Source organism: Oryza sativa, chromosome 5, assembly GCF_034140825.1.
Source record: "Oryza sativa Japonica Group chromosome 5, ASM3414082v1".
NCBI classification, from domain to species: Eukaryota; Viridiplantae; Streptophyta; class Magnoliopsida; order Poales; family Poaceae; genus Oryza; species Oryza sativa.
In genome coordinates this window covers 1,854,050-1,878,309 of record NC_089039.1, presented here as the reverse complement: position 1 = coordinate 1,878,309, position 24,260 = coordinate 1,854,050, and the positions used below count along the sequence as shown (strand labels likewise).

General features: G+C 44.7%; 2 protein-coding genes and 1 pseudogene across 6 annotated transcripts; 2 read left to right on the top strand and 1 right to left on the bottom strand.

The window, feature by feature from the left end:
* Nucleotides 1-1,206: 1,206 nt before the first annotated feature.
* On the bottom strand, nt 1,207-4,766 carry LOC9270212 (uncharacterized). 5 transcript variants are annotated; one of them, XM_015785365.3, is made up of 4 exons: nt 3,588-4,766; nt 2,573-3,252; nt 1,839-1,986; nt 1,207-1,617 (listed from the first exon to the last, which is right to left on the bottom strand). In XM_015785365.3, exons 2-4 carry the CDS (start codon nt 3,114-3,116, stop codon nt 1,557-1,559), a joined length of 753 nt encoding a protein of 250 aa, XP_015640851.1. In that variant the 5' UTR covers nt 3,117-3,252; nt 3,588-4,766; the 3' UTR covers nt 1,207-1,556. The 5 variants fall into 5 exon arrangements, with proteins under 5 accessions (XP_015640851.1, XP_015640852.1, XP_015640849.1 ...); XM_015785366.3 differs by having other exon boundaries at nt 3,636-4,766; XM_015785363.3 differs by having other exon boundaries at nt 4,491-4,766.
* A 10,904-nt stretch (nt 4,767-15,670) lies between these two features.
* LOC107276535 (solute carrier family 40 member 3, chloroplastic) lies at nt 15,671-18,455 on the top strand. Its single transcript, XM_015782912.3, has 10 exons — nt 15,671-16,167; nt 16,232-16,359; nt 16,453-16,542; nt 16,623-16,799; nt 16,912-16,986; nt 17,095-17,196; nt 17,301-17,409; nt 17,550-17,696; nt 17,792-18,015; nt 18,096-18,455. The coding sequence occupies exons 1-10, from the start codon at nt 15,720-15,722 to the stop codon at nt 18,375-18,377; spliced, it is 1,782 nt and encodes a 593-aa protein (XP_015638398.1). The 5' UTR covers nt 15,671-15,719; the 3' UTR covers nt 18,378-18,455.
* Nucleotides 18,456-20,144: 1,689 nt separating this feature from the next.
* LOC9267549 (beta-carotene isomerase D27, chloroplastic-like) lies at nt 20,145-23,858 on the top strand (annotated as a pseudogene).
* The last annotated feature ends 402 nt before the right edge of the window (nt 23,859-24,260 follow it).

Sequence of the window (24,260 nt, the reverse complement as noted above, 5' to 3'; positions counted from 1 at the left end):
GTGGTAAGATGAGGAGCCCAATACGATCTTATAGCACAACAAAGCCCATAGATTCGGAAAATTAAGTGGGCCAATACATGCGCAGGCACGGGCAGCACGGCCCAGAGTGTCAAATGTTGCTGGACATAAACGGGCTGGCCTCATTTCGGCCCATTTATCCCAGCCCTTTCTGCTATGGATTGGATTGTCAGCTGCATTGCTCATTTGCTCACCCTTTTTCTGACAAGAAAACTTTTTCCTTTTTTTTAGTGGAGACAAGAACAATTGATAGTAGTATTAAGGAGCCATCGTTTCGCGGAATAAGCGAAACGGCACGTTTACTAAAAAAATAATTTATGAATAAAATTTTTATATATGTGTTCTTAGCGATATAAAAGCAAATGCTGGAAAATAAATTTCGATAAAAAAAACCTCAAAATCAGCTCTAAATTTAAAGTTGAAAATTCAAAATTTAGATGATACGCATAAGCATAAGAGAAAAGATGAGAACCTTAGTTGTCTCTAAATTTCAATGTCGTCCATAATGGAATGATTTCAATCACGTATCTTTGACTATGATTTTTATATTATAATACATTAAAAAAAATTAAGTAAAATTGAAGTATTTTTAAAGACTACTACCTCCATTTCAAAATGTAGACTTTTGATATAGGCATGAGTGGAAGGAGTATTGTATCAACATTTTACTGCTTTTTGAACATTAGTAGAGTAGTTGAAGATTCCGACCGAGCATTAAGTAGAGGTCATCTCTCACGATTAGCGTTTACCATTGGTCATCACTCCAAGTCAACTCTCACACTCAGTCATGAGCGAATCGAATCAGGTAGAGAGAGAGAGTTCTCTAATCAAGCAGAGTCCAGTCCAGTCCAGCTCAACAGTGTAGCTGGACGATCAGCAAGCAATGCCATGTGGGAATTAACATCAGACCACACACGCTACAGACAAAACAAAATGGATCTGAATTACTGATTCTTGATCAGATTCTCCATACATTATTTTCAACAGGATCGAGAGTACAACCATCATACAGGTGCAAGCGCCGACACACCGTGCTGTATACTGTGCAGATCTGGAATCCATCCACAGAGAGATCCCTCCTGCAGAAGTGCAGATCAACCACACCAACCACAGACAGCAGCAACAGTTTTAGCTCAACTGGAATTAATCTGGGTTTCAGAATTTCATCTCATCTCTTCAGAGTTCAGATGAACAGCCAAGAACACACACTTCTGATTTTTATTGCTACCAGATGCAGCATTACAGGGCCAAACAGTAATTAGACTAGATCATACTACTATTATTAAGAGCAACATTTTATTATTATTGTAACAAGACAGCTTGCTCTTACCACCACTGGTTAGCATAGAACCCAGAGAGGGGGGCACACACCCACACTAAAAGAGTAGTTCATCATTTACAGTGAGGACGGCCTCGAGAAGCACTGAAATTCTCATAATTTACATCAACCTGACGTGATGAGGTTTCAAAATGGCCAAGTTGGGAGGCATTGCGGCGACGGCAATCATGGATGGCGGATCATGCTCGGGGCGCAATGTTCATCTCGTGATCTTTCTTGCTTTGCTATGGATCTCCAGCCTCGATGGTGTCTCAGCATTCCTGCAAAGATAGAAGAAACTAGAAACATTAGCAACAGAATCAAATATACTGTGCAGTACAATGAAAAAACAAACAGAGTAAACGAATAAACTTCGTTGCAAAAACAGATTGTAACAGCCAGATCCAGATCTTGACCCGAGTAAGATATATTGTTGAGTTGGAGCACTCTTTTTTTTTTCTTAAAAAATGCTTAGAGAGAGTGAGACACAAAGTTCACATACTTGGGAGCTGCCGATATGGCCTCTCGAGATCTGCTATTAGAATTATTGTTCTTGTAGAACCGAATGGAGATCAGACTGCTATGCGCTCTAACGGACGATTCAGGTGATCCATGGAAGCTCACAGCCGACCCCGTTCGTGAGAAAAAACCTGTGGCATCAAAATAAGGAATTTTAGGGCAATTGTTTTATGAGCACCAAAAATCTGAAACTGTGTGATGTACTTTGGTAATGATTTGCATGATTCAACTGCATTGGTAAACATGCCTATTGATATAATTAAACTGCTGGGTGGAATTAGGTTATAGATCAGGAAACCATATTCAAAATTTCTGAATAATTTTACATAAATAATAACATCATATTGCAAGTATAAAACAATGAACTAACAACTTGGAGTTCTTTGATATCTACCATTTCTGAGCTTTCTTTTTACCAGACTTTAAAGATCTTAACTTAGCAACATATCAACTAACATACTCTCTAAATAGTGGAAGAATCAAGAAAATTAACATGCAGCAAACTTAACCACACAAGTTTCAACAGCAGAAGAAAAATACAAATCCCTGTACATGTATGAAACTAGACAGGACATTGATTGAAAAGTATATACAGTTAAATTGCAGTGAGATCAAGCAATGTTTTATTATTCATTAATCAATCAAAATTTCATTTTCCCATACAAATAAAGAATATATGACATATTAGTACCAGTAAAGTTGACTAATTTGGTATACCTTGCCAGAGTATGACGAGGCAGAAGATAATGGTAATGATCAGGGGAAACAAGTTGCCACTTGAAGACCCATGTTTGGCGTTCTTCATCTTCTTCAAAGCCTTCATCCGCTCAATCCTTGCCCGTTTCAATATAGCAAGTTCACTCAGCTCATTGAGGAGCTTCTGGTCGGAAACATCCAATGGCGTGGGTGTTGGTGGCCGTGGTGGTCGCGGTGGCTTCTTGGACCGCTTCTTCTTTGTTTTCTCGCCTCCGGAAGTATCCAGAAGGCCCAGCTTCTCCTCCCCATCAGACTTCCGGTCATCTCCATTTTTGGCAGCAGCATCTGGAGAGGACAGACAGCAACACATGTGCTGATGATTTACATCATCTTTCAGGCATCCATTGGTGCCCATGGCACCATTCCATGAACCATTCGGTGCTGTTCTTTCTTGGGCAACAGCAAAATTGGCATCCGCCCCGTTGTTATGCTCGCCGACAACAATGTTATTTCCACTCTCCAGATCAATTAGAGCATCCCGGTCATTAACACCCTTAGCATCCATTGGAACTGCAAAAAAGAACACCTATGCTCTAAAACATCAAAAGATTGGCTCTCTCTCTCTCTCTCTGTTACTACAATGGATCAACACTAGCAATCCCTCCTCTTCCTCGGGAGACAACCGCTCAAATACTGCCTGCCTGCACAAACAAATTAGGCACCAAGTTAGGTTGGTTAGTTAGTTAAAATTCCAATTCTGATACATCTGAGCTCACAAGACCAAACAAGGGAAACCAAATTGAAACTTTTCACCACCTGAATTACCAAACCATCAAAGCAATCAGATTCAGGCAAAAAAAAACCCGGTCTCCGTATGGAAATCAGGCACGCAACGCACAAAGAGAACATGGCAAGGTGCTCAGCTAATTGAGGTCGCAAATAAAGGTGAAACTTTTCCTTGCAATCTAAGAACAGTTCGTGCAAAGGGAAAACAAGGTGCTACACTAAATACCACAGAAACAGAAAACCAGCCTACCTAAAAAAAGGCAGAAACATGTGAGGGAAACACGCAAAGCTCTCGGACCTTATCCTCCTTGAACGCCAAATGCAGCAGAGGCTGCCACCGCCAATCAGCCTCGGTTTCTTCCCCTTTTCACACGCGCACCATTGCCAACACACAAAGCATCGCATTGCTTACACATGGCATGTTCCAGTTATTTTTATTTTTTTTGCCTAATTTTTTTGTGTTGCTTAATTAGGCGAAAATGGATGCAGCCAAAACAAGTAATACCGGCTTATGGTTGGAGCTTAGCATTTGGCATTTCGAAGACAAACCGTCCACACGAATTGGGGGCGGAGAGTCCGGAGTCAGCGAAAAACGAGAGACATCGCGAATTTGGCCAAAGGAAATGAGGGTAACAAACAAGAACACTTAATTTGGCACATACATAGCTCGCGCAGGGAACAAAAATTGATAAGTCTCAAATTAATTCAAAGAAGAAGAAACGAGGAGAGAACGGAATAGAACAAGCTAAAATCGAAGCAAGCACGCCGCTCTCCGGGCAAATCTCTCAAGCAATCAGAGGAAGGAAGGGACAAAAGAGCAAAGCAGGCACGCACAATGCACAAAAAATTTATTTGTCGAAGAAATTAGTTAACAAAAATTTGGAATTGAGGGAGGGCAAGTTTTTAGTGGAAAATTTTTAATGCAAAGCCCAACGCTTAATAATGTTCTGATCCGGAAAAAAGCAAAAAACCCGAATCAAAATAGCCGCTTTAATACAAAGGAAACCTTCCACCGACACAAGTAAAAAAAAAATGGAAAATCAAAAAATAAAAAAAAAAGAACCCCACATCTTTCCGCCCAAATCAGAACGAGAAATCCAACCTCCCCCGAGGAAGGAACCCAGGCGAGGGGAACCAAGAACGAACAACTCACCAATTCAACAATCATCCTCACAAATAAATCCAGTGCCGCTGCTCTCCCATGGCGATCGATCCCACCCCACCACCGAATCAAGAAACGCCCCCAACACCAATCACCAATCCGAAAGTGGAAGAAAGAGAGAGAGCCCAGCTCGCGAGGAAACCTTGGACCTGCGGCCTCCGAGGCGAGGGATCGAGGAGGGAGGTGGTGGGGATGGTGGGGGTTGGAAGCATCCAGATTTGCCTCGAGACTCACGCACTCCAGAATGCCATGGCATCAATCTAACCTATGGATGGTTGAGCCACTTCTTCTTCTTCTTCTTCCCCCTTCTTTTTTCCCCCCTTTTTTTGGGTTTATTATTTAGGTTGGGTGGTTGTGAGCCGTTGGATGATGGAATGGACGGCTCAGATCGCGCGATGGTGGTGGGGCCGGAGGGTAGAGCTTTGTTTGATTGGCTTCTATGGGCGTCTAAATTTAGTACACGGCCGAGGAAATGTGATTTCTGGAAAGCATTTCTATTTTACTTTCTTTACGAGGATATAAGCTAATAAATCTATTTTTCTCTCTCTCGTGTTTTTGTTAAATTTAGAAAGTGTAAAGTGTTCCGTCGAAGACAATAAGCAGTTATTCATATGAACCTTTTTTTTTTCAAATTATCCATTCGCATCTACGCTATACACTCGCGGAGCTGCGGTCAAAAAAATGCATCTATTTTTATATCATAATATTACCTCCATCCCAAAATGTTTAACGTCGTTGACTTTTTAAAAAATGTTTGATCGTTCGTCTTATTCAAAAAATTTAAATAATTGTTAATTCTTTTTCTATCATTTGATTTATTGTTAAATATACTTTTATGTATACATATAGTTTTACACATATCACAGAAGTTTTTAATAAAACGAACGGTCAAATATATTTAAAAAAGTCAACGGTGTCAAACATTTAGTGAATGAGGGAGTATGTGCTTAAAAGAGCCAAAGATAACTAATATAAATCCATGAACTGACCATGTGTATATAAACACGGGAGAGAAGGACACATTCACAATAACACGTTTTCTAATTCAAGTATTCAACCGCTGATTTTTATGAACTGCACCTCAGCCAAAAACATGTTAAGCACAAGCAAAATGGTGGATAGGACAGCTAAGCTTAAGCATTAGACCTATTCGGTTTGCTGTTCCATCAATTTTTTTTTCGAAGATATTGTTTGATGTGAAAACTTTTGCGTGAAATGATATTGTTTAGTGTGATGTCAAAATCCAAACTATCCCATTGTTATCGTACAAATATCACTCCTATAGCTACAACTTACCCCCTCCTTAAAAAAGAAAAAAAAACCAATCGTACCTACGAATCGATGTGTGTCCAAGTTCATAGCTAGGAATTCTTTTTTTTTTGACAGAGTAGTAGGGTCTCATCTTTTGGCTTATGCTTATGCTTATTAGCCAAAATTTGAATTTTCAACCTTAAATTTAGAGCTGATTTTGAGGTTTTTTTTCATCGAAGTTTACTTTTCAGCTTATCCTTTTAGACCGCTAAAAACACATATATAAAAATTTTATTCCCAAATTACTTTTCGTTTGCAAATATGACGATGGCTCGCAGCTATATATAGCATATACACAATTCCCAAACTTTGATTGAAAATATCTTCCCATAGGGAAAAAAAAGGAATGGATAAGGTTGCATTGCAAGCTCCTACTACCATCATACATAGTGATCATCAACCACCATATCCATTAATCCACCAATCCATAGATAAAGCAAAGCTTGTCTCACACTGTCATTGAAACCTGTGGGAGAGGCATGCATGACAATTGACAAAACAAGGGGAAAAAAAGAAAAAGAAGATGTGGACATGTTCATCAGCTAATTAAGCTGCCTGCAGCCAGCTCAATGGAAAGGCACTCGGAGTGCTACACCCGTCATCTCTCTACGTGACAGGCAGTAGTCAAGACAAGAATCTGAGATAACGACAGGTAATTAATTATGCTAAGCATAAACGTATATATAAGTACTACTCGTATATCTATCTAATCGTTTAATGTCTCGTTTGATCTTAAAGAAAAAGGGTTAGGTTGGTGACATAGATTGATTAATTGGAGCTTGAAAGTGAAGAGCACGACCGAATGAGAGCCTTCTCGGTCTTCTTCTGATCTTGTGTTTTTTCTCCATGGATGGATCGTGACACAGATTGTTTTTTTTTTCTCTCTCTCTCTCTCTTATCAGATTGGGACCACATTTTGAATTTAATTTTAGAGATTTTCTTTTTATGATTGTATACTACCATTAATTTTGGGTGACTTTCAAACCGATAATATTATGATAAAATTCCTTGTGTACGGTTGAAAATTTAAGCAATTCTTTGTATACTCCTGACTTTGGTCATTCATTTATATACCTCTCAATTTTAATTTAGATCCCTTCTATTCTTTTTCTTTTATTAGTTGATTATTAGTTGACCGTTAAATTCCTATAAAAATATCTATTTTGTATTTTGGTACGAAGAAACATATAGATATATGGAATATATTGTTGGAGTATAGAAATTTATTGTATGAGATTATTATATTTACGAGTTGCTTTGTGAGATATTATTGACGATAAAAAATATTTTTAGATTATGAGAATAAAAGTTAATATTCATTTTTTATTTATTAAAAATTATTCATGTAGCATTTCTTAATAGTAATATAATATATTCTTACATCTTATATACATATATTTATCTTATACAAATATTTTCTACTACTATAAAAAATTGCTACACATACAGTTTTAACAAGTAAAAGTAAATATTATTTTTATGTAATATCTAAAAATAAATTGTATCATAAATGATGCCTCGCATAAACAAACTCATAAATATTGTAGTAGTTTTATATAACAAATTTCTACACTTCAACAATACTATATTCTAAAGATTTATATATTTTGAAAGAGAAAAATATGACCATCTATGATTGAAGAGATTGGAGGTACATAAGAGAGAATGACATATAAGGCATTGCATAAAATTTCTAACAAAATAGATTTACAAGTTCTATTTATATACTCCCTCCGTCCCTAAATATTTGACGCCGTTTATATTTTTAAATATGTTTGACCGTTCGTCTTATTTAAAAACTTTTATGAAATATGTAAAATTATATGTATGCATGAAATATATTTAACAATAAATCAAATAATAGAAAAATAATTAATAATTACTTAATTTTTTTAATAAGACGAACGGTTTAAAAAAAAGCCAACGCCGTCTAACGTTTAGAGACGGAGGGAGTATTTTTTTTATTATTTTTCTACTTAGCTCAACTCGATGAGAGCGTCGCAAGCCCGATCGATCAACAGATGAGTTTGGAGTCAAGCGGTGGGCCCGCCCACACGTGATGTTGCCTTCTAGACCCCGCCACGTACGCCTCCAGCTGCTGCTGCTGATGATGGCGAGCTGGACAGCTGCTGCTTCTTCTTCTTCCTTCAATTCGCATCAATCGAGATTCTCCTTTCGATGCGAGATCCTCTCCTACTACAGCTCCAATTAATTACTAATTACTTTAATTAATTAATCTAAGCGAATCAGTTGCGGTCCTGCAACATTTAGTACGAAATTGATGCTCTGTTATGCATCTGTGATACATGAATTTAATTGAATTTGTCAGATGTTACTGTAGTATAAAATTTGACCACTCGTATGTTTTCAAAAAGAGATATATAAATATTTAAAAAGATGTCATCTTATCAAAGTAATAATTTGCATGCTAAATATAGCTACACTACCTGCATTCATCAAAACACGGTAATTTAAAAGTTTTTTTTTATTTACTGCTAAACAGTTTGACCTCATGTGCTTTACGTGGCAATCCTTCATAAATCATCCAACGCTAATAGTATTAAGAGGATAACGTAGCTTTAAAGAAGATAATTCAAAAGGTTGAAATAATTGAGATAGTATAGTAAAGAAAATGCTAGAAATAAATGAGATGATTCACGCCAAATATTAGTATGATATGACTTCATTAGACAAATTAGTACTTCCTCTGTTTCACAATATAAGTCATTCTAGCATTTTTCTATAAGTCTAAGATTCATTAGCATCAATATAAATGTGAGAAATGTTAGAATGAATTATATTGTGAAACGAAGGAAGTATTAACTATATTTTTAGTGGGGAGCTACTCTCGCAGATATATAGGATTTGGACAGCCATCGATCTGTTGGCCTGTTGGGCTCAGGTCCAAAATCAATCTGTCAAGCACAGTTAATGGGCCCATCATCTTTATCTAGGCCCAAAAAATCTTTCATTAAATTCTACCTTGGGCCTTTATAAGCCCATCTCAGTTGGTTAGGGTAAAATCATAGAAACTCCCAAACTTGATGGGCCAAGAAAATCATTCTGTTGATCATCGAACGAGTGAATTTAACTTTTTGTGCATTAGTTTAGGAGGGAGATTAGGGGAAGGTACATCATCAAAACCAGGGTATGCAAAACCGCTCGGTTATCACGTGCAGTAACCTTCTTAGTTCTTGAAAACCATGGTAATCCTCGCGGTATCCGCACAGTTTTCCCAGATACCACAGTAACCATCTTGTTGTGGGGTGACGGTAATCCCACCCAAATGGTTTGATTAACCCTGGTCCTGATGATGACAGGATCAATGGATCTTGATCAATTATCCCCACCTCTATGACTTTGCTACCACCTTACGTCCCTACCATCACCATGCGCTCACTGTCTCCTCTATCCTCCATCTCACTCTCCGCGTCTACGGTTGTTGGCACACCGATACCATCTTTCTACCACGTGGTTGGAGTTAGCGGATGGACGAGGCCACTGTCACTTTGCCCGTCAAGTATAAATGGCACCTAGGGTAGTAAACCTGATACCGCAGATACCATACTTGATTCTAGCATCATACTTGTAGGTGGCTGATTACCATGTGTATCAATTGTGATACCTAGGTATCAAACCAAATACTCCCTCCATTTCAAAATGTTTGACACCGTTGACTTTTTAGCACATGTTTGACCGTTCGTCTTATTCAAAAATTTTTATGAAATATGTAAAATTATATGCCTACATAAAAATATATTTAACAATGAATCAAATGATAGGAAAAGAATTAATAATTACTTAAATTTTTTGAATAAGACGAGCGGTCAAACATATGCTAAAAAGTCAACGGCGTCAAACATTTCGAAACGGAGGGAGTATCAGGTACCAACCGAGCCGCGGTCTTACTTGTTGTCGTGCTCATCATTGTCAGAAGCATCCACTCCTGTATACCTCACCGTTGTAGGTCCGCTTTTCATTCGCCTCACCGATGCCAGATCCACCATTCGTGTGCCTCGACTCTGATGGATCGGACGATCCTATGCCTCAGCCGCTCCGCCTCATCATCGGTTGTGCTACCTCACCCAAGCACCACTTCGCTACCGTGGATCCGACGAGTCCATATATTGCAGATCAGGGACCCACTGCCATGCTTGAGCTGCCCTACTGCACTCAAGTTACACATCAACAGTTGCCACGCTGATCTTTGGCCAGATCTACAGAGAGAGCGTGGAGAAAGGGCGCGGCAATGAGAAAACAGAGATTGGGCCGGATCAACATATTTGATCTGACATAAAAAAAAGAGAGAAAGATTGGGAGGTGCAATGTGGTGCAGGTTTTGAATTATTATTTTTTGAACATACGGAGATTTTATTAAGCAAGAACAGAGTTCAGGGATAAGCCCTAATACATTGCCAAAAGAAAGTACTCCCTCCGTCCCTAAATATTTTATGCCGTTGATTTTTTTAAACATGTTTGACCGTTCGTCTTATTAAAAAAATTAAGTAATTATCAATTCTTTTCATACTATTTGATTTCTTGTTAAATATATTTTTATGTATACATATAGTTTACATATTTCACAAAAGTTTTTAATAAGACGAACGATCAAATATATTTAAAAAAATCAACAACTAGACGGAGGGAGTTTTTCTTACTAGGATGTGAAGTAGTATTTCTGTATGCAGAAGGAAGGTCACTCCCATTATAGCGCTACTGTAGTCTTTCTATTAGTTTAAACGACTTAATATGGTCACATATATAATTTATATATTTTCCTGATTCCTCCGTTTAATCAACAACCCAATGTCATTTAGTTATCTGCAAACAGCTAAGCTAGATGCAGACTTGCCTACATACACCTCGATCGCAAGTATAAATTAATTAATGTGCATGACCAAAATGAAGACGGTGAGCTTTTAAAAGCTGCATCTCGTAAGCTTGAGACGACGGTTATGTAGCTTTTTGCCAATTATGGATGGTGATTCACAAATAGACTTTAATAATGTGTTCTCCTGATCTTGTTTTGGTTAAATTTACCTTTGTGTGGTCATTTCTTCTATCATTTCTGAACTACACTCGTTTTAGTGTGCTAGATTGTAATAATGGGATGTAGCTCTCTTTGAGCAAAAGCCGAGATGACTATTCTATTATCTAAAAAATATCCTCGCGGTATTATATCTAATTAATGCAGCGAGCTAATGGTATTTAGCACGTGAATCCTGAGTTCCTGACCCATATTTACTTATATATACTCGGTATTTATTCAAGAATTTACTATAGTATTTACTATCCAGGATACCTAGGATGCATGGATGATCTAGAAGTTCACTTATTCTACTTTGGTGATCAGTCTGATCTGATTAGTTGTGTATATTCCAGTTGGTGTTCCTCTTTCATTAATATGCCTCTAATAGTTTGACCTTTTTTTTGCGGGCTCTAATAGTTTGACCTAACAGGAAACTCCTTAAATTTAGAGTTGTGCAACGTTAAACATGTGGTCTGTTCAGTGATGAGTATCCTACCTAGCTACCACTGTATAAACACATGACAATATATACTCCATCCCTCCAAAAGAGTTAATTTATAGGATTCAAATTTATCTAAAAAAGGTTATTTTGGAGCCACCTAAAGACTTGGTCCTCAAATTAGGTAGTACTCCTATAATGAGTCTTGGAGCAAGTTTAATAATATAGCCAAATACTAACCAGCTCCACTCATACAATAGTTAGTTGAATATATACTACATCATTAATACATAATATAACCATCTCTCTCGGATGGTTTATCGGAGTCCATGTCGCAACTGTCAATAAATCTGTAGCTTACTTTTCTTCTCTCTTCTCTCATCTCTTATCTACATAAGCTCAAATGAGATGTGGCAACTTGTACAACCCGCTTACATCATTTTATTGTACTCGCTCTTACTCATTCCATACCTGGTAGGAAATACTACTTATTTACTAATTAGAGGCAATTTAATATTTTCTCTTCCGTACTAATTTGGCTTATAATTAATATAAACCAACTCCTTTTAGGATGGAGGTAACTTATTTTCCTTATATTTTTATTAGAAGGTTAAAGGAGCCATCATATTCACTGTTAATCCAGAAAATCACATGGATATAAATTATATCAGTGTAGATTAATTTGATAAAAAAATGCAAATAGAAAAAAATATATATTGCTGAAAATATAAGTACATGTAAATAAATATGGCATACAACATATAGATTAGCAAGAACCATCTTATACATACGAAACATGTTAAAAAACGTAACGACGGTAACTTATCCGAACTTTACACTACTTCAAGCACTAGGGAATCCAATAAGTTTCCAAACAAAACTGAGTAAGCATGAGAAGCTAATTTTATCGGACCACTCACGTGCATGTCGCATGCATCCGCCCCCTGAGCCTAGCAAGGTGAGGGAGCATGCGTGTTTCTCTAGTTTTACACCACCTATTGTTGAAGTGGTTAAAAGAACACTCACCCTTTTTAAGGTACGTAGTCTTACTCTTCTAAAACAAGCAATGTAACACTAGAGATTATTTATGTGCATGTCTCTTACTACGTACGAAGTAGGCTTTGAGATTTACCTAGAAATTTTTCTTCAGATGGGCTAAAAGCCTAAAACCCACGTAATAATTTCAACTGACGACACATATAGAGACTATATTGAAACATAAGCAAGAGTCATATATTAATGCAATTGGCAAACATTAATCTAGCTTATTTCGTACAAAATTATGTGGGAATTAATTTGAGCAGCAGGGGAAGAATCAAGTAGTGAGATGGATCAATCGTTGTATACGGCTCGTCGTCAACGCGTAACCCAGGCACAGGCGAGGCCGCGGAGGCAGATGCAGCAACACGCGGATGGGCAGTGGCGGTGGAGGCCCGGGCTGTGCCTACGTCGGTTCAGGCTCCGGTGGCTCCGCCGCGCCGTGTGGCGGCTCGCGGAGCTCTGCGTCGTGGCGCTGTCTGGCCCGCTCGTGGCCAGGGTAGCGGCGGCGCCCGACACGCCAGCGCCGTGGAGGGGCGGCGCCGTCGCCGTCGACCCCTACGCCTTCGCCGCGCTTTTCGTCCCGGCCGTGCTGCTAAAGCGCACGGGAAAAGGCTACTAATTACACAACGCCTAAGCACATATACGTGACAGTTTATTAACACAAATTATATGAAAGCTATGAACGCTACAAATTTTGTCCAACTATGTACTTCTGTGTGTATACTAGCTAGCCGATTGTTCATCCATCATTGAACCGATTTGGTGCCTGAAAGTTGTGACGTTTAATCATGTTGACCAGCGTTTATAAGCAGAACGGCGCAGGGGCATTTTGGTACTTTCACCACTCTTTCTCTCTCCATTTTGGCTGGGAATAATAAAATAATGGGAGGAGTGTCCAGCAGCTAATTACCATATTTTTACAATGTCTACGAAAAGATTCATGTTCTTCGGGTGTCTCATAGCTAATGCCACAATCTTTGAGTATCCTATAGTAAATTTTGCCTTATCTATAACACTCTATATTCTTAAGCTCAAAAAATACAAGTATGCCACATTACCATCCATTCGTAATTATTATATCATATATCTAACACAAAAATATCATATCATTTACAATTTGTTACACTCTAGAACTCTAAATGTGAGTATATATGGCAAATCATCTGTCATCAAATCAACTTCGAAATCGACATCCATAGCCGAACATAGAAAAACACCATAGAAGATCACAAATAATAATGACACCGAGGCACGATATTAATTTGTTAATGAGGTTCAGTCGATACCTACATCCCGGGGCACTGATTACGGGTAATCTTTCCCGTTCCAACATATTAGGAAAAAGTACACCGAAGGTCCCTCAACTTGTCATCGAATTATAAAATCATCCTCCAACCGCAAAACCAGATATAGGACATCCCACAACTTACAAAACCGTTCACTTTAGGTCCTTCGGTGGTTTTGAACCCGGTTTCGTCTGATGTGGCGGCTGAGTTAGCGTGGGATCCACGTGGGTCCTACATATCAGGGTGTACAGTCAGCACCTATCCCTTCCACCTTCTCCCCCTTCCTCTTCTCTCTCTATTTCTCTCTCTCTCTCTCTTTTCCCCTCTGCAGGATGCCCGGCGGGTGGAAGCAGATCCTCTGACTTAACTGCACATGCAGTTGAGTCACTGACATGTGGGTCCCACTTTGCTATGGCCCTATGTCAGTGACTCAACTGCACAGCAGTTAAGTCAGAGGATCCTTTCCCCGGCGGGTGGGGAGCTCGTCAGGGCGAGGTGGGAGAGGACATCTGGCGGGCCGGCGATGCGGCGGCGGCGGCGTCGTCGACGATGCAGGAGAAGGGAGAGCGTCACCGGCTCACCGCACGTGCGACCTTGGGGTCGGGCCGTCAGAGAGGCCTGGGCGGTGGCGGCGAGGACGCCAAGGCGCGGGACTCCGGGTGGCGGCGGCGGCATACAACGCGCTGCGGGCGCCGGTTTGGGACCAATTAGAGGAGCAGAGAAGATTAGGGCTAGGCCGTCATCTCCCGACGACGGCGGCGAAGCAGAGGAAGGGCGGTGCGGCGAGGAGGGCTCGACGAAGAAGATGAGGAGCGTGGTGCTGCGGGAGGCCATGGCGGGGCTCCCGGAGCACGGCGACAGCCGCGTGAGGTACGGCGACACGTGGCGGCAGGCAAGCGAGGGCGGCGAAGGCGAGCCCGCAGCGGCGGTGGCTATGGAAGCAGCGGAGACGCGGTTGAGGAGTGGACGGCGACGGGCGGGAGCAGGCCGACGGCGGCAAGGGAGTTGGGCGAGCGCGGTGGCGGAGAGGCAGCGGCAGTAGCAGGCGAGCAGGGAGTGGCGGCGCCGACGACTCCGCGCCGCTCGGCATCATCGTCGTCGGCGGCTTCGGGTGGGGGCACCGCGCCGCCGGCTTCTTGTCGCTCGTCCGCGGCGGGGGCGCCGCGCCGCCGGCTTCTCGTCGCTTGCCATGGCGCTGGAACGGGGGAGGACGGCCGGAGCGGCGGCTCGTTGGGGACGGCCTCGCGGAAGAGCAACGGCCAGAAGTACAACGGCGGCGACAACGCGTCGGCCGGCCAACTCCCTCCTCGCCGCCTCCATCCCCACTTCCCTCCCGCTGATGCCGTCTCCGTCTTCCGCTCCTCCCTCGCCCCGGATGGGAGTTTCGTCGGAGCGGCGTCCTCCTCCTCGACCTCTCCACCGCCGTTCCCCTCCAGCTCCTTCTTCGCTCTGCCCCTGTGGTCCCGCCACCGACGCCCCTCCCTGCTCGCGTGCGCCGACCTCGTCGACCGGGGTGACTTCAACGGGGCACGCCGCGACGGGACACCGTGCTCGCCGCCGCCGACCTCGTCGAGCGGGGTGACTTCGACAGGGACAAGAGAGGCCCTGGCGACGCCCGACCGCGGCGTGCTCCTCTGCACCGGCGACCGCGCCCGCGCCCGCCGCACCATCCTGCCGCGCCGCCCTGGCTGCTCTTCGCCAGCCACCGCCCATGGAGAGGGAAGGAGAGAGGAAGTGAGTTGATGGAGAGGGTAAGAAGTGGTGACGTGGACAGTCTGACATGTGGGTCCCACGCGGGTCCCACGATGACTCAGTCGCCACGTCGGACAATACCAGGGTTAAAACCACCGAAGGACCTAAATTGAATGGTTTTGTAACTTGAGGGATGTCATATATCTGGTTTTGTGGTTGGGGGATGATTTTGTAACTCGATGACAAGTTGAGGGACCTTCGGTGCACTTTTTCCAACATATTATAGCTCATCCATATTCGTGCTGGGCTGTAAGGAGGGCCCAGCCCAATATAGAAGTATAATACTCGGCCCAAATAAATCTTCTTCCCTATCCATCCCCAACTCCCTATCCGTTCCAGCTCATCAGCTCACTCCCGCCTCCATGTCCATGTCCAAGCTCCTCTCGCCGCCTCCCACCTCACCACCAGGACCAGCCCTCTCCCGGCTCCCGTGTCGCCGTGTAGCGCCGCCTCCCGTGCTGCCCTTCCCCTTTCCTCTCCGCCGCTTGACGTCGCGCCGCGTCTTCGCCACCAGCTGCTCCTCCTCCGACTCCGAACATGCTCCTTCGGCCTCCAGCACCGCCCTTGCCGGCGCCGGAGACGACCTCTCCGCCGGTGTAACCCAAGAACGCGAAGGCGCACTGCCGTTTGTTCAGCTCTCCTCGGGTATAGTCCTCCGGACCGAGGAGCAGAGCTTGCTCGGGGACCACGCGCCGGCGCCGGCGCCGGCCTCCGCCGCTTCGTCTTTCGCGTTGCTGGATGAGCTCAACGGAGGCTGCAGAGAGGATGACCACCTGGGAGAAACTCCGGCTTACCCAGCCGCCATGAACGGTACGAATTCTGCTTCTCTGGAGCTCAATTGTTGCATCTCTCCTGAATCGTGTTCGACGCGCAGCGCTGTACGCGGCCTGCCTCGCCGGGAACGCGACGGAGCAGCTCTGGAACTTCACATGGCCGGCCGCCGTCGCCGTGCTCCACCCGGCGAGCATCCTCCCCGTCGCCGTCCTCGGCTTCTTCACCAAGGTGCAGAACGCCGACCACTGACTCTCCAACTAATATATGCGTTCGAATTAATGGCGACATTCTGACGAAATCCGATTTAATTTTGCGTGCTAGCTCGTCGTGTTCGCCGCCGGCCCGTTGGTCGGCGAGCTCATCAGCTCGCTCCCACGCATCCCCGCCTACCGATCTCTCGCCGCAATTCAGGTGACTATCCATGATCCGAAAAAGCAACGTCAGATTTCTGCTTCAAGAAGAGTGTCATCAACATCATCGTGTCGTGCCAGACCGCGGCGCATTTGGTGTCGGTGGCGACGATCACCTACGCGTTCGCCGTCCACAGAGCGGCGGCGGCATCGCTGCTCCTGCGGCCGTGGTTCGCCGTGCTGGTGGCGTCCACCGCCGTCGACAGGCTCGCCTGCGTCGCGCTCGGCATCATCGCGGAGCGGGACTTCGTCGTGCAGGTGACCGAAGCTCCCAACCACCTCCTGCCATTGATTACATATATAGCTCGTCGTTGCTTTCTTCAACCTCTCTCCGATGTTTCTCCAATCTCCATGGATCGTGTGGTTGAAGCTAGCAGGGGCAGGCAGGCCGGTGGCGCTCGCCAAGGCCAACGCGACGCTCAGCAGAGTCGATCTCCTCTGCGAGGTTTGGGATTTCAGAATTTCTGCATCTGAATCATCTTTTCTTGATTATGAAATATGAAAAATGCATGTACTATGCGTGTGTTCGTGATGAATTTCGTGTGATTTGCAGACGGTAGGAGCATCCATCTTCGCGTTGCTGCTCTCCAAGAACAACCCACTCACCTGCATCAAGCTATCCTGCGTCATCTCGCTCTGTGCCCTGCCTCTGCTGGTACACTAGCTACAGATTCATAAATTCAGAAAATTATTTTGCAGATTTAGTACATTATCATTCACCAGTTCAGGAAAAGAAAATCTATGGTTCTAATTTCGCAGATTTTCCTGTGTGGAGAGATGAACCGGCTCGCTGACGGCATCTTCGATCACTCTGAAAATACAACCTCACACGCTGAAAAAACTTCCAGTTTCAGCATACGAAAAACCGGTGATTCATTGAGCTTGCAGCCTAGTTCTACGACAGTTCATCGATCACTATCAGATATTCAAATTGGAGAATTTTTTTTTTGTTTTTTTTTTGCCAAAATCTGATTTTCGAATTGTTTGATCAATCCTCATCTTTGACAGTGGAAGAGGCTGTGGCTACCGTCAGGAATGGCTGGAGCGAGTACATGCGGCAGCCGGTGCTCCCGGCGAGCCTCGCCTACGTGTTCGTCTGCTTCAACGTCGCCCTCGCCCCCGGCGCGCTCATGACCACCTTCCTCATCCACCAGGGTGAGATGACGCGCGCGCATGGTTACCATTGCTGACATCATCATCATTCATCAAGCTCATCTTGTTAATGGGGTGTGTGTGTGTGGTGTGGGCAGGCGTGAGGCCGTCGGTGATCGGCGCGTTCGGCGGCTCGTCGGGGGCGGTGGGGATCCTCGCGACGTTCGCGACGGCGAGGCTCGTGAAGGAGCTCGGAATTCTCAAGGCCGGAGCGGCCGGTCTGATCGCCCAGAGCGCGCTCCTCGGCGCCGCGGTCGTCGTCTACCTCACCGGCGCCGTCTCACGGCGAGCCGGCGCGCTCTTCGCCTTCCTCGGATTGATCGTAAGAGAAGGATCGATCTCGGATTCTCCATTGCTACAAGAATTTAACCTGTCAAGAATTGATTTCCATGGCGTGCGCAGGTGGCGTCGAGGGCGGGGCACATGGCGTACAGCGCGATCGGGCTGCAGGTGGTGCAGACCGGGAACCCGGCGAGCAAGGCGAAGCTGATCGGCGCCACGGAGATCGCCGTCGCCAGCCTCGCCGAGCTCGCCATGATGGCCGTGGCGGTGGTCGCCAGCGACGCCTCGCACTTCGGCGCACTGGCCGCGCTCTCTGCCACTGCCGTCACCGCCGCCGCCGGAATGTACTGCCGCTGGCTGGCCAATCCCTCCGACGAGCTTAGACGGATCTTCCCGTCCTGACGTGACGGCGCGGATCAAGTGCAAAAATTTGTACGAAAATTTTGTCGTGAAATAGTTTTCCGTTCTTTTTTTTGAGTATTTTTTTTGTTCCTTTTCCGAGGCCGTTTGTTGTTCAATGGAGCCTGAAAATTATAACGAAATCGAATTGAACGGCCAGATAGTCTCGCAAACCATGCAGCCCATACGATATGGGCCTGAGAGGGATTCCGGCCCACATAAAAGCCCATTACGGCCCACACGCTGACTCACCCATTAGCCAGGCCAGCGAAAATCACCCTTAAAACAATAGAGGAAGTTAAATTACACCAATTCAATTTTAATAGTTAGAGAAGACGAGAAGTCAAACCATATGATATTGACATTAAGGGATACGAATCAACTCTCTATCTAATAAAAAAAAAAACCTTATAACTAACAGATCAGCTGTATAATAGCCTTACTTAAGACGCAAAGCTGTCTCGCTGTGTGGGATCGCGAGAGCGGTGGGCTCGCGGTAGGAGAGCCGCGAGAGACCGGCCAGCGTGGGGCCACGGTATCGCGGGTTCATGGCGCGAGGCCGGCGCACGCATCTCCAGCGTGAGACGAAATCGACTTCAAAGAAAACACCAAACATCGCGGAATCGATTTCGTCGTGACGGATGAAAAATCGACTTGCAAAGAGAAGTCGAACACAAAAGTTATTTGTTGCACATGGCCGTGGAACCTTCCCTGTGGTGGGGGACAAACCAAAAACTATTGATCGATTGTTGCCAAGATACTGGTGCTTTCCTTGTCCATCTTCTCAATTTCACAAATCCAAAAATCAAGAGATTCACAGATCACAAAAATTAGAGGACAAGCTCAAAATGCGAAGACCAGGAGAAACCTGAGATCCTCGTGCCTGCTGGGCATTGGACTGCTATTGCCAACAAGAAGCGGACCCGCCCGACGGCCGAAGCAACGCACGAGCGTCGTACGCGCGGCCGCATTCGATCGTGTGGCGTCTCGAACCACACGAGCGCCCGCCCGCGAGGACCTGATTGTCCTCATCTGCTCTCCGTCGCGGGTCCCATCTCCCTTCCGATTCTCCCCTTCTTTTCGACGCGTACGATTAAACGTCGGTCTCGCGCTCTTACCACGCGAGACACCGCTCTCACTTTCACGTCACTGTCTGAAGAGAGTGTTACATGTGCTCGATATCGCTCTCCTAGAAAGCAAGATGAGAGCATATGCTCTCACTAATTAAAACAGCCACGATGATCTATCTGAGTAGTTCTCCTCGAAATCGGTATTTTCTTGCGAATTCGATAAAAGAATATATATATATTCAATTTTTTTACATCCTTCGATCCACTGCCCCCCCTCCCCACGTGTTGCACGTGCACCCTAGCGGCACTGTCACATCGAATCCTCCAACTGATTGCAAAATTCCATTTTCACTCCCCTATAATTTCCACTCTCACATCACTTAACGGTCACCGATTATATATTGTTATAATTTTTTTCCTATATTGTTTAACGGTCACCGATTATAGCTGACCGGCGAGCGTCTTTGCACATAGCCATGGCGGCGCCGTCTCCTCCCTGCCTCCTCCGTGTCCTGCTCCCTGTCGCCTCCTCCTCTTCTCGGGGCCTCCGCCGCCGCCGGCGGCCTACTACCTCCTTGCTTCGCTGCTCCTCGCCGTCAGTAATGATATACGCCCTTGCGTTGATAGGCAAGATGCGAATAAACTGCTGCTGCTGCTGCTAATGCTGTTTGATTGATTTGTTTCACTTTGTGCAGGCGGATACGGCGTCGTCGTCGGGGGAGGGTGGCCGCGAGTACGAGCCCTCCTTCGCCGACGACTTCCTCCACGCCTTCTTCCGTGCCAAGATGGTGGAGGTGACAAGCTCCATCACCCCAAACTACTCTTCTTCTTCTTCTTCTTCCCATTTTCAGCTTAACAATGGTTGCCCCTTCCTAGTGCTTGCTTGGTAGTAGCATGGGTGACTACTAACAGAAATATTAAGGGAGTTGCGATAGGATTATATATCCTCCCGAAAAAGAAGATGCTTACTACTACTTGCAAATAATCGAGCAATGTCATATTGATGATTGATTAATGCTGTTGATCAGTTTGTCGATAAACTAATAGCTATTCCCTAACTCCCCTATCAGCTCAAAATTTCTTATTAGTACCTATAATTTGTATAGTGTATGTCTGCAATTCTATTAGCGAACACGTGAACGTGTGCGTTTGTACGTTCTTTTTTTTCTAACGATCCACGCACATGTCAGTACGAAGATTCGTATTGATATAGCAGAAAAAATTACAAGATTATAACCGAAGAATGTCACAATCAGGAAAAAAAGAAAAAGACCACTCCACCACATGCTAGAGGCTCCAACCGCACTACCTGGAGAAGCACTAGCACCAAGTTGGCCGCCGCTGTGTGTGACCGATCGCCGCTAGCTCTAAAAGGGGATCACAGACGCTCCCGCCTCAAACCAACTTCAAACTTCATTAATAAGGTCAACCACAGACTCCCGGCCACCCTCATGGAAGGTTTGAGGGTGAGGGTGAGTGAGAAGAAAGATCCGCTCATCCTTGAGCCAACCTAGAGCCGAAACCAAGAGAACGCCTAAGGCCAAACCAGGAAGAAGGCAGTGAAGGCGAGGGAACATGACCTCCTAGGCAACGCCTCCACGAAGGTTGTGACACCAAAGGCGCCACCGTCGCCTGTCCACCTTGGACTAGGTTTTCACCTGGAAAGTCATGATGGGAAGGGAGAGATGGTAGCTCAACAAAGTCCTCAGGGGAGCACAGCGCCAGGAGACATCGTCATTGTCGGCCCGAAAATCGAGCTAGGCTTTCGCCCGCCGTATTAGCTCCCACCCTACCGTTGCCATCCCAAAGCTCCGCCACCCGGACGACCTCCTCCAGCACGTGGGCTTGTCGCACCAACACCCCTCCGCCGGCCAACACCCCAGTCACAGCCCGGCTTGCGCCCGACACCGGCTCACCCTACACGCACCGCGACAGCCTCCCACCAACTGCCAGTCGCATCTTCATGCGCTGCGCCGGACTCCGCACTGCCGGCCACGCCTCCAAGCGCCCCTTTGGCCTCCGCCGCTGCCGGCCATGCCACCCAGTGGCCTGCCTCCTCCTTCCTCGCCTCCATCTCCGGCCGTCATTGTCGTCCGCATGCCAGGCCGACTGCGCCTGCACCACCCTCTCCCGCGCGCAGGCCTCGACTACGCCCGCATTGCTCCGGCCATCCTCCATCTTTGAAACCTCCACGCCGGATCTATGGAGGTCGCCGCCGTGAGCCCTGCCGCGGCCGTCCTCGCGATCCGTCGGCTTTGCCGGCCACTCACTCAGGCAGCGGTGAGGTAGAGGGGAGAGGTGGAGAAGGATGGTGGCTGCGGCTAGGGTTTCTGCCTGAGTCGCCCGACGTGGGGAGCGACGCGGGCAGGGGGTGTAGACAGGCGTTCCTCTAAGGCCTACTAGGACCGTGTGTACGTTGTATTCTTAGGGGTGTTTAGATCCAGGGGTATAAAGTTTTGGCGTGTCGGGTATTATATAAGGTATCGCATGGGGTGTTTGGGCACTAATAAAAAAAACTAATTACAGTATCCGTGAGATGAATTTATTAAGCCTAGCACCACATTGTCAAATCATGGAGCAATTAGGCTTAAAAGATTCGACTTGCAAAGTAGTCGCAATCTGTGCAATTAGTTATCTTTTTAGTCTATATTTAATGTGATAGGGTGTAAAATTTTGGGGTGGGATAAACAGGCCCTTATGGCATGTTCCCTGTGTATGGCTGACCCAATTAGAGTTTGTCACATGTACATGTGCTTATATATGTAACGTGACATGATCAGTACAGGTGTGCATTGGATCAATTCTCCTTCTGCTCTGCTTATTTGTACACTGGTAATTCTCTCATCCTCTGTAAAGCTGTAGGAGGTTGGATGGGATTCTGAAAAACCTGGCTACACTGGACTGATTGAAGTTGCCAACCGCCCCATGGTCAAGGGAAAGAGTGCGTTGGAGATCGAGCAATCAGCTGTATATAACTTTCTCATGTCCCTAATCTCTCTGCTTGCCCCCCTTATCCTTTTGAAGATAAAATCAATCTCTCTTCTCTGTAAATTTCAGGTCCGAGTACTCCGATCGCTGATTCCCCCTCTCTTGCTTGTTCTTTTAAAGGCTCTTGTAGTACCAATTGCTAATGGTCAACTAGCTTCCATGATGGTTGGTGAGTTCACTCGAGTGACATTTTTTTTGTCATTGTTCATTTGTTGGTACCTTTTAGACTTACAGTAGGAATCGGTGTAAATGTTACTACCTCCGTCTAGCTAAAGCCTAAAAGTTGTTATATTCTGAGACGGAGAGAGTTTTCTTCTGACGTACTGCGATTGGCTTATTGACTCTTTTAAATACATTGGATGTGAAGCTAGAGCAACAACACTTTCAAGCCAATGGCTGGTGGGGCCATGTTCGGTGAATTGTGTGACATTATCCAATGGAGAATCATTGTCAAGCGGGGTATCAATCTCTTCTTCCGACTTTTTGTTTATCCTTCACTCACTGAGATTTTACAGTTCACGGACATTACGTGATGGAAACTGTCAGGTGTTCGTTGAGAAGTGCAAATATTTGGAAGAGAGCAAATGACTTGGTATGTGTATCAACACATGCAAACTGCCAACTCAAGTCTGTTCAAGTTTTGTATATCGTGGGCATTGTAAGATCGTTTTAGAATAATTTAGATGTGTGAGATGCCTACTTTTATTTGCATTATCACTGTCGATATCACATTATTTTGGAGTACAAATATTGAAAACCTTTTTCTTCTGAACTTTTCTGTCTTCTCTTTGTATGAATGCCATTTTCTGTTTTCCAGACATTCTTCAAGGATCACATTGGCGTTGATTTGTACATGGAACCAAACTTCGAAGACTATAGCTGCCAGGTAATTCATTTCATGATTTACATCTTACTACACTAAAACAAAACCCAAAAAAAAAATCTTTTCCACAGACTAGATACATGCCAAGTTTTGTTCTTTGTCAAAACCAAATATCATGATAAAGCACAATGGAGTTTTCTACCTCGGCACATGGGTAGCATTCTAGGCTATGATTAGAGGGCTCCTGAAGTTCCTTTTGTTCCTGCTATTTTGGATGATGTGTTTATCTTTTGTTTTTTTCTTGTTGGCTATGTGCACTCTTTGGGTGTAGAAGCCGGAGATGCTCTCAGAATAATTGTATTACTTGATGAAATTTACTGAGGTTAATAAAGCTTTCATTATATAGAAAATACAAAAAATCACAATGGAAAACTCAAGTACATGTTGTCTTTGTTTCAGTTCAACTTTGGGGTGCCACCTCCACCTCTTGACACCGACAAAGCCCTAAAGGAGCCCTGCTTGGACATATGCACGAACGCAGGACGATGGAGAGTGCTCGGAACGGGTAGTAGCACAGATAGTTTGCAATGTCCTCAAGTTTGATGAGATGTTCTTGAAAGTTTGGATAGTATAACTGAAGATAGGAATGACATGTGGACCACACTTGCCAAGGGCCCACACGTCAGCGACTTCTACTGCTGCAGAGGAGTTGAGCCATTGTGCCCCTTCTTCAGTTGCTATTACTAGCTAGACATAATAACTGCTGTCGTCTGATGATCAATACTACCACTTCTGTCTCAAATGTAACACAATTAGTCAAGAAAAAGATTGAGGACCAACCAAAGAGATGGCATGAGGCGCTTTCAGAGATATTGGGGGCTCATAAGATATCTAAATATGGTGCTACTAAAGTTATCCCCTTTGAGTAAGTTTATAGGCAAGAAACCGTTTTACTGGTAGAGGTAGTTCTTGGCTCTCTTATAGATACATAAAGAAAGATGATTT